Source organism: Amyelois transitella, chromosome 22 (assembly GCF_032362555.1).
Source record: "Amyelois transitella isolate CPQ chromosome 22, ilAmyTran1.1, whole genome shotgun sequence".
Lineage (NCBI taxonomy): Eukaryota > Metazoa > Arthropoda > Insecta > Lepidoptera > Pyralidae > Amyelois > Amyelois transitella.
In genome coordinates, this window is record NC_083525.1 from 6,538,745 (window position 1) to 6,549,805 (window position 11,061).

Below are 11,061 nucleotides of genomic sequence, written 5' to 3' on the forward strand. Positions count from 1 at the left end.
GAAGATGGGCTAGCAACGTGTCGCTGTTTTACGCAGTTCTATTAGGTCATATTGCATAAACGTGGCCTTTCAATGTTACTAAATTTTTTGGCTCTATCTACCCTGTAACGGATAAAGATGTCATTATTAATGTAATAAATCTAGAAGAAGAGCGTTCCTTTCGTATTCATTAAAACACGTAATAATTTTTTTTTTCTTATTTATTATCAAAATACGAGTATGCATATATAATAGATCTTCAAAATGAGTTGCATAGTGTCGGAAGCAGTCGATTTAATATTTATGATTCTCGCTAAAGTTGGACTTGTCGCCTGCAGCTGATCTGACTGCTCCAGCTTTATATAGACCTTGAGCTGCTAGCCCGTTAGCCTGGAATAAAATGAAAATTTACCCATATACAATAAATATCATACAATCATGCTATATCCCTTGCAGGTTCACAGAGCCAATAGTCTTGAAAAGACTGAAAGGTTGAAGATATAAATTAATATGAAAATTTGATTGTTATAATTATTCTTCTGGATTGTAGTGAAAAGTGTAATGCTCGAAATGGTACAGGTTCAAACCCTACAGCGGCCATGTAAGTTTGTTTGAGTTACGTTACCATGTGGTAGGTACTTTACTACTAGACCAGTCCATGCCGAGAATAAAGGCATACCTTTCCCATGGATGTCGTAAGAGGCGACTAAAGGCTTATAAAACTTGGGAGATGGAGTGGTCCTATTCTATTTTCTATTGGTGCGGGGAACCAGACCGGCGGATGCTCCTATACTTCTAAGTATTAAAACTGAAGATGCTATGACCGGAAACAGAAGAAGAGAGAGAAAGACCTTCTACAACTCTACAATACCTTCGTTCTTTTCAGGAGTTCCTCTTGAGCTTTCTTAACGTTCTCGTCTTTCCCCGCCCAGGTCTTCCAGACTGACGCCTGGAGAGCTCTGCCGTAGCTGAACGTGAGAGCCCAGGGTTTCTTCAACTTGACGCTGTTGATGGCGTTCAGGTTAAGGGTGGCTTCTTCTTCAGACTGGCCTCCAGAGAGGAAGGTTATACCTAAAAAAAGTCCATAAGGGTATTCATAGTGAAGCATGGTATATATGCTTCCATGCTTGTATGGTAGCGAAGGCAAAATATAACTTGATCATACTAACTGTTTCACTTCCTTTTCGTATGCAGACTGTAAAATAGAATCAAGGAAAGGCATGCAACCTCTATCTGAATTTTAATTCTACCATTCTTATTCTTCCTCCTGAATTTAGTCCCGATTGTATCCTAATCACTCTGGAGAGGAGTCCGGGGTGTGCCTTTGACCATGGAGCCTAAATCAAAAACTTGACTCCAAGTCAAATTTGAGGAAGCCACTCCCGGCTGACCTCCGGCAACCTTTGCAGTTAAACCTAACCTAGCCCGTATAGGATCGATCATGGTTACAGTTCCAGTTGCCGGAATGTGCAGGTTACCCCCACGATGTTTTCCTTCACCATACAAACATCGGTTAGTTTTATAAGATAGTAAGAAGTATATATATAGAAATAAGACATAACTTCGAGGAAAGTCATTGGTACGTGGCCGAGGCGGGATTTGAACCTGAGTGTTTCTGCGCATCACGCAACTAACCTTACCGATTCGCCCACCGACGCCCTAATCTCAATTCTACCATTATCTATGTGGATGAAGGCTATTCTTCTAAATGTGGCTTTCCGACATTATTGGATTTTTACCCCGTAAGGGATAAAGTCGTGACATAATATATTACCTTCATCCTGATACTTATATAGTTATGAATGTGGATGAAGCGAAGGAAGTATGCAGAGATCGTGGCAAGTGGAATGAGGTAGTCTCTGCCTACCCCTCCGGGAAAGAGGCGTGATTTTATGTATGTATGTATATATGTATCCTGATACTTTCAAACAGATTACACCCACATAAGGCCTATGGCCACTATCCAGGATTGGTTACGTCAGGTTTAGAACCTTGTACATTACTTTTTTCGAGTACCGTAACCCTTCGACCATCATGAAAAAATGACCTACCAGGAACTGCCGCAGGGACTCCTCTCAGTAACGCTGTGACTGTCGCAACTGCTATTTCCTCAGGGGTACTCTTCTTGGGGTAGTCTTGGCCAGGGGTAACCTTTAAAAATAAAGAAAATCTTTTATCTAATACAATTTTGCCTGAGTTGTGCTCCCATGAATATAATATATAAGATAACATATTTTATATATATTCGTATATATTTAAATACTATATATAAGATGACATATCTTATATATATTCATGGGAATCAATTACCACCGAAAGTGTTATAATTTCTATCAATTTCTATATAACTCAGTATCATAGTTTCATTTTCGACCAAAAAGCAAAACTACTGAATACTATTTTCTTTTTAGACTATTCGAACTATAGAACAGAAAAATTGTGAAAATGCTCATCATTTTAAATTAAATTTTAAAAACTGATCAAGTAATAAAATGTGAAACCAAAAGATATGTCAAGTATTAAGTGATAAGAAGTGTCCCATAGCAATGAATAAAAATTTTGAATTTGAATTTATTAGTTACTACATAAGTGACGTTGTGTGAAAACACAGTGTGTGGTGGTTTTTTGCTCAAAAATCAGAAGACATGGACAGATTTTCGAATCATTCACAAATCAATCAGGATTTTCTTAAGTCTTGCGTCACGTCTTTTAAAGAACACTATTAAAAAAGTATTCAATCATTTTAAAATATTTGTGTTATGTTAATCTGTACTTAATAACCATATTATATAGATTTTAATAAGAAACGTACTTACCATGTTGGGTTTCAAAAGAGTCCCTTCTAAATATACATGATGGTCACTCAGAGCCTTGTAGAGAGCTGCCAACGCTACTTCGGTAACTTTTTGGGCTCTTACGATGTCATGGTTCCCTGGTAGATAAAAGTAAAAAACATAAACTTCGTGAAATGAAAAATGCCGTGCGGTACCCAGCATTTTCTAAAAGGACCACTCTTTCTCATGGAAGTAGTTAAAAGCGACTAAGGAATAGGTTTATAAACTTGGAATACCTCTTGTAGGCAATGCGCTAGCATGCTGACACTATTTAAAACTTAATTTCATCATGAAGCTGGCCTTTCAGTCTTTCGAGACTATTGGTCCTGTCTACCCCGTGAGGGATATAAACGTGACTATATGTACGTATATATGATATATCCGCAGCAAGAAAATCAGTCAAGGAATAGGCATTACTTCGGGATGAGCTAGTCGCTATCTTTGAATCTCAATTCCATACTTCTCTCTTAACCCAAAAGACAGTGTTACCCTCAAATAAATCTAAGACTACACCTACACAATCCCAGACATAACTTAGAATTACTTTTACCGCCACCCTTACCTGCCTAGTAATATTTAAACAGTGCCACTTTGCTCCCGAGTTATTTATTCATCCGGCCAAATATCGATTCATGATTCACGGTCTAGTGAAGATATAATTTTCAACTTAACACTTACGAAGCCTTTTTAGTGACAAGTTAAATTTAGGTCATGTGATGTGGACTTGCAAGAAAATTATGTTCAGCGGTGTATACATATAACTACTTGAACAAAGACTTATCTTTGCGCTCAAGTTTTTATACAAATTATACATTAGGTTTTAGGTACATATCTTTTACGGGGTAAATAGAGCCACAATTCACAAGACTTAAAGGCTATATACATTTGGCTAGATGGTTTAGTGATGGATTAAATATTTAATTATAGTTTTGAGTGACCGGTTACATATCATCAATTGACATAAAGAAAAGTCCCAAGCTTTGCCTACATTTTCTTTTCTTGTGATTGACAAAGAAGATAAAGGTCATCTTATAAGATGCAGGTTACTTATTAACTACGGATATCAACTTTACTCTAAATAAAAATTGGGTAAATTCATCATTTGACAAAAGCGAAAAAATGGAAAGGAGCGGTAGTATGTTTTTAAAAAAATTGAGTGAAATATCTCTTATTAACTACTGATATCAACTTTATCCTTAGTACCTATAAATTGGGAAAATCTACCTATCGTTTCACAAAAGCGAAAAAATGGAAAGGATATATGAGGAGGAATGTTTTATAAAAAAAATAGTAAAATATATTACCGTCTAACAGAACATCAGGTTCTACAATAGGCACCAACCCCTCACTCTGGCAGATAGAAGCGTATCTGGCCAACACATGAGCCATATCTTCTATAGCCTGAACTGATGGTGTCCGCTCACCAATCTTTAAAGGGCAACGCCATTTTGCAAACCTACACCCTTGTTTCTTGTATTCTGCGCATCGTTTCCCTAAATCGTCAAGACCTGGAAAAGTAAACGATGTCATTGTATAGTGAACTGAAGATAGTTTTCTGAAAAGTGAGTACAAATAGGAATTCGGTAGGCGCTTTGAAGAATACCGCAGAACTATCTGCGCAAATTTTACAGTACCTAGGTATACCTAGTCAAAGCATTTATATGTAAATTTCAAACTTTTCCAGTCTGCAGTGATCAACTAAACCAACATAAAACTAAAACAAAAGTAGGTTATTTGTATGCAGTAAAACATGAAATCCAAATTCATTTTCGCGGTAACAATATTTTTTTATTCACTTTTTTTTCTAATTCTACTTTTCCAGCCTGCTAACTTTCGAACATGGTTCTTTATTTAAACTATCTGTACTTGCCAATTGCTATCTGATATAGATAATAAGTATGTAGTTGCAGCAACCAATGTTATAAGAGTGTATTTAAAAGAGTGAAGTTAATCTGCTTATTCGATGGACGATTGGAAAAAAATGCCTAAACAGAAAAAGCCTTCATGTATAATATTTATGTCATGTTATCTGTTATTTGGCGAAGATTAAATAGACTAAGGTACTTCTATCTTGATGTTATTTTTACACAATTGCCTAAATCACAATTTCTAGTCCATTTAATTAGTATGCTGAATTTTCGGCTGCCTCTTTGTAAATCGGTACATTTATGATGCTGCTTCCTGAGTTTTTTTTTAGAAACCGAATCTGCAATATTACTCCAATCTCTATGGCTTTATATATTTGAAAATCCAAGAATTCGAACTAGGAATATAATGTATTCATCGTCGAAGTGCATGCATAATGCGATCCAAAACAGGATCGCAGTACTACATACTTACATAGATACTACTTAGATAGTTTGTAAAAATTGAAATTTAACGTACCTTGAGTTGTGACTTCATCTTCAGACAAGAATAGAGGTACTACATCCTTATCCAGCTTGATTCCTGGTATAATATTCTTCTTCTTCAACACTTCTATGAAGGGCGTACCGTCGTCTGTCTTCTGATAAACGGTTTCATCAAAGAGTATGACAGCGGATACATTGTCTGATAATGCCTGTAGGTGAAATGATTTTTTTAATAGGTATTTTTTTATTGCTATGCTAGCTTTCGCCTGCAATTCCACTCGCTTAAAAAGTACCCTGTGTTCTTTTCCATACTTTATTCTATACCTATGTTTAATAAAAAAATTATTAAGATCGTTCAATGGTTTCGACTTGATAGACAGACAAACAAACACACTAACGTTTATATTATTAGTGTGGATTCATATTCTCCGTAGTTTTAGAAGTTCTTCTTTTCACACCTTTTAAAATTTACTTTGTGTCCAATTTGACGACTTAAATCTAAAAGTGGGGAAATATTAAATAAAGGAAAAATTTGTATACACTTGCAAATATACATGTACAGCTAAGTAATATCAAACATTGAAATGAAAAAGCATGAATTTATTATTATATTCATGGAAATCTATTTCATGCATTAGGCGTCAGATGAATTTTGCAAGAGATTCTTTAGAAAAAAATATTCAATATTTAGTAGGTAATTCATATTCATAATATCTATAGTAAATGCATCATTTGAAAGCTTTTTCATTAATAAACATCCTTAAAAGCTCAAATGGGATAAATTTCTTACGAGCAGAACGTTAGCACGGAATTCATGTATGGGCGACATTACAGCCCTATTCTGTAAAACTTCACGAGGTAATACACTAAAAAATCAGAGAAATAATTCAAGTACCTACATAAAGCGAGCCAGCATGAAGAGAATTATGAATGTGAATGAAGCGAAAGAAGTATGCATATCGTGGCAAGTGAAAGTCTCTTCCTACCGCACCGGGAAAGAAGCGTGAAATGTAATAAAAATTTTATTTTCACATTTATTTAGTAGGTAAACTAACAGTATTTACATTTACATAGTTTTATTCCCATATTCATTAAAATTCAGTTGTTTAAGCTCCAAACTAAACTTCAAATTAATCCTAGTCTTAGCTTAATGCTATAGCATAGCAACGATGGTACCAAAACAACAAAAAAAATTCCATAAGACTAAGTGAATGACGTGGCTTTTTTGATAACCCCTCGCTTATTTTACATAGATAAATGGTATCTTAACACCAATCACTATGGCAGGGTATGGTGTGATAACAGTCATCCCATTGTATAAAGATACAAACTTTAAATAATAAAATTGCGCAATAGATAAAGTGTGTTTACGAAAAACAATCCACGATTTTGCGCGCGTTGTTTACTCGTAATCGATCATTTAGTTCTTTATTCAACTTTAAAAAAAAAACAAGAATAACTTTGATGAAAATAACAATAGAAAATTTAAGAAAATTACTTAGCAAACTTCATAACAAGTAATTTTAAATCCTGAATCAGATTTTACCGTTGGTTATCAACGCTTTTGACTTTAGTCAGCTAAGAATATCATGTGAACTTAAAAGATGATACTTAAGAGATGAAGCACTTTAATTGATTTAGGTTGTATGGTGTGTGGTGTGTTTATTGAGTTAGGTTTTATCTATTAGCTTTGTACTGGTCACAATACAGCATGATAAAATTGTTACTGTCATCGAACAATCTTGTTGAAAAGACAATAAAGTTACAGAATAATACCGCCCTGGGATTCCCTCATATTTCCTGCGTCGTTTAATATTTAACAAAAAAGTCCAGTCCCAAGGCACCCATTTGCCCGAGGAATTTGCTAGGGTCTAAAAGAACTTTTTAGGGTTAGGTACAAATTCTTTTACAATATTACCAGGTATTGCTTTTTTTATTTTTCTTTTTCTATCAATTTTTTAATTTCGGAAAATCATATCGACTGTTTGTAATAAAACAAACCGTAACACGATTTAATGATTTGGTATCGTAACAAATAAAATAAAGAAAAAACAAATCAGGTAAATTTCGTATTCATACGATGCGGACTAAGAAGACAGACATAGAGTACATTTCACGGGCGGGCGAATCCGCGGACGAAAGGAAAGATACCTACGGAACTACTCCTTAGTCTACGAAAAATACTCATTCTTATAGTATTTTCTGAAAGGTACCAGCGACTACTTTGTGTCTACTATAAACAGAGCAATATCTTTTAAAAGGAAAAGTTTGTTTACGATCGCAACAAAAACACTTAAAGAGATTATATGGGCTTTTTGAGGTTGTTTCAAATGAATGAATTTAATGCAGTGGGTTCTCAAACGTTATTGTATAAAATACAGTGTATGTGGTATAAGAGATTTATATGAAATTTTGTATGAATAAGGCTAAGGGACTAAGGGATAGGCTTATAAACTTGGGATTGCAACCTGGCAGTATTTGAATCTCAATTCTATCATTAAGCCAAACAGATGAACGTGGTATATCGAGATATCGAAGTCTTTTCGAGATTGTTGGCTCTGTCTTCCCCGCAAGGCATAAAGACGTGATTATATGTATGTATGCTGTGTGAATATTAATATTTAACTCGTCGATCGCCGCGAATTAAGACCACGCGAACACTTTTAATTTTTACTTAATTGTGAAAATTGTTAAAAACTGCTTATCTGATCTTTATGCCCCACGAACTTAAAAATCCATTGACAAATCCTATATACATTTGAAATTTCATCAAAATCAGACCAATAACGGTTCGAAAGTTATCGCGTTACAAACCAAACATATACCTATCGCCCCAAATACATTGGTAATTTGAGGTAAAACATCACCAACTAGACGACGAGACTACCTCTTTCCACTTGCCACGATCTCTGCACACTTCCTTCGCTTCATCCACATATTACATATAACATTTACATATAAAATCACACGTAAGCAAAGCCCAGGGCACCAGCTGGTTTTAAATATTTATTTACCTAACCTTCAATTTTGCTATTCAAAAGCCCTCGTCTTGTTTTAGGCAACATCGACTACGGAAGTATATTTGCGTCTGGACTTTTTTGGACGACTCACACTTTGCTGGATTTACGTTTTAATTTTGATGCTTGTCATTAACCACTTCTTTATCGAAAATTCGTTAAAATCCATAATCGCCAGTATTTATACATATTTTTTATAAACAAACTGATAATGAAGTATAATTATTCTGAGCCAACTTGTGTTTTCCCAGTGCACTGCAGACCTAGAATTCTTCAAGGCTAGATCTAGAATAGATATGGGTACCTACAACGTAGTTATGATCCGTCAATAGAATTATAACCTCACTAAATTATTTTATGTGAGGGAGTTACGACTTGGTAGTCATAACTTGTACTCATAATAATGTACCTATGTCGACTTATAACTACCAGGGTACTGTTGTTACACAGTAAATATATATTATCCTTTATACTCCTAGTGTTAGGTCCGATTACATATTTATATCTCAGGAGAGCCTGGAGTCCGCCTAAGATTAAATTAACGGAGTAAGTAATTCAGGTTTTTAAACGAAGTGCCAGTGATTTCCCCGCAATTGGAGGACAGAACCTTACCCTTATTGGAGCACGGTTAACCTAGCCTAGCTCATAACCATTCAGGTATGAATGTGAAAGGTTCCTCTCTCATTCCAAAAAAGATTTCTTTTTTGTTTTCATGACCGACCGGCGATCAAACCTGTGATCTGCGGATCAGAGGCAAGAACAGTATCTTACCAAACAGGACATCAAGATGATTATGATTTAAATTTTGGTGACTCACTTTATCCGCGGTGAAAAGCAGCTGGCGGTATCGTCTCCTGTTATTTTCTGTGTTTTGTAGTCCAATTCCTGCTAGCAGCTTACCGATGCCCTCTGAAACAAGTTTTTTTTAAGTATTAATCGATGCTTTACTACCTATGGTGTTACTGTCTATCTATGGTGAAAAAAATTATAAATTCCAAAATTCACTTCAATAAAAAACGTGTACCTAAACCATAGACTTGAAGCATTTTTTAAATGTGGAGTTTCGGAGAAAGTAAATTAATGGAAAACGCTCCACTTTTTCGGTTGGAGATTACAGTAAAAGCTCTTAAATATAAGAAGAAGATTTAAACCTAATTGAGATGTTAGAAACCTACCATTAGTTTCGTCCACTGCGAGAATGCCCTTCCCTGGAGTGACGATAGCTTCAGCAGTCCTCTTCAACTCCTCTTGGAGCTTCGGTTCTGGGTATGAGAATGTGGTGGACATTGTTCTGAAAATAAAATGGAATTTGCAGTACCTACTGGCGAAAGGTCAGGTCAAGAGTAGCCGAAACCGACGAGGTTGCATGAAAAGAGTCATGAATGTGAAGCGAAAGATGTATGCAGAGATCGTGGCAAGAGGAAAGATTGAGACTCAAGACTACCCCTCCGGTTAAAAAGATTTTTTTAAATTTAACAAGACACAATTTCGTTTACAACTTCCGAAGTTTAATTAATTAACCAAAAAAATAAATAAAAAACAACTTACAAATCGGGCAACCTTGCAGGTTAAGATTTAAAGAACAACTGAGTTACTTTATTTTAATTATGTTCTTCATCGGGTTGCGATAAGTTATCTGTTTGTTGAAATTTATTGTATGGATTAAGGAAGCCATGAGTTATCTCTTGGTTACGAATATATTTTTAACCGACATCATAAAAGTAGAAATAACTTATTTTAACCGGTTTTTGTGACCTATGATGGTATGATCATATCACCATGCTTGATTTCATCAAAATCAATGTAATTGACTACCAGTGTGTTGTTTGTTGAAAGTTATTTTTAATTATACCTACCGTATACTACACACTATTTGAATCTCATTTCTATAATTAAGCCAGCTGCTAAACGTGTCGTAGGTATTAGTCTTTTGAAGACTGTTGGCCCTGTTTTCCTCGCAAGGAATGTAGACGTGATTAATTATGTAATTATGTTTGTATGTTCATCACAAACAATATGCTGTAAAACTTTTTAACAAATACGAGTAGTACAACATATTCACGCCTTTACCCTGTACAGACTGACTGAATGTTGGAACTGAGATTCAAATAGTAACAGGTTACTATTTCTAGCATCGCCTTAAAGAAGAATCCCAAGTTTGATATCCTTTCACTTTCTTTTTTGCACGAGAAGAGAAGCAGCTGGCACAAATCAAATGTGGCTATTTTTTTGTTAATCGTGAACAGTATCTTCTTCGGAAACTTATCAATAACAGATCCGAGGTGTTTCAGAGTGATTTTTTGGAAACATACTTGGTATCTAGTATACGAATATTGCTTGCCTAGAGCAATTAAAAATAAATACAACGTAAATGTCAATGTTAATTTCAAAACGATACGAAAGCTTTGTATCAAAAATTCTCGCCTGACAATTTTATGTCAATGTCAATTAATTTTTGATTTAAATATTAGTGATGTGAATTATAAAAACGATATACAGTTACTGTTTTTATACTGCACTCAATTTAACATATAGTTCATAACTTACAGCCGTAGGGTTTCCGGCACTTGAGAAAAGAACCACTATATTTTTCCCATGGATGTCTTAAAAGGCGACTAAGGGAACTTAGGATTTCTCTTGTATGCGTTGGGCTAGCAACCTGTCAGTATTTAAATCTCAATTCAATCATAGCATAGCCACACAGCTGAACGTGGCCAGAGCTAACAGTCTTCAAGACTGTTGGCTCTGTCTACCTCGCAAGGGTTGACTCATATGTATGAATGTCAGAACTAATTTACAAACTGTAATTAGTCGATACCCACTGGCATAGGTTGGTCACTATTGCCATCTCACTTGATTAAAAAGCTTTATTTCATGTGT

At 35.2% G+C, this 11,061-nt stretch overlaps 1 protein-coding gene across 1 annotated transcript; it reads right to left on the reverse strand.

The window, feature by feature from the left end:
* Positions 1-203: 203 nt before the first annotated feature.
* Positions 204-9,883, reverse strand: LOC106129874 (fructose-bisphosphate aldolase). The gene is made up of 9 exons (XM_013328563.2): positions 9,730-9,883; positions 9,357-9,472; positions 8,999-9,090; positions 5,199-5,373; positions 4,118-4,321; positions 2,796-2,911; positions 2,031-2,130; positions 851-1,050; positions 204-369 (listed from the first exon to the last, which is right to left on the reverse strand). Exons 2-9 carry the CDS (start codon positions 9,466-9,468, stop codon positions 274-276), a joined length of 1,095 nt encoding a protein of 364 aa, XP_013184017.2. The 5' UTR covers positions 9,469-9,472; positions 9,730-9,883; the 3' UTR covers positions 204-273.
* Between the last annotated feature and the right edge of the window lie 1,178 nt (positions 9,884-11,061).

Coding starts and splice junctions, on each gene's coding strand:
- LOC106129874 (XM_013328563.2), bottom strand. CDS start 9,468: ATGTCCACCACATTCTCATACCCAGAACCGAAGCTCCAAGAGGAGTTG. Junction 2,131..2,795: donor CTCTTTTGAAACCCAACATG/GTAAGTACGTTT, acceptor TTATTTTTAAAG/GTTACCCCTGGCCAAGACTA. Junction 370..850: donor AACTCCTGAAAAGAACGAAG/GTATTGTAGAGT, acceptor ATTTTATTCCAG/GCTAACGGGCTAGCAGCTCA.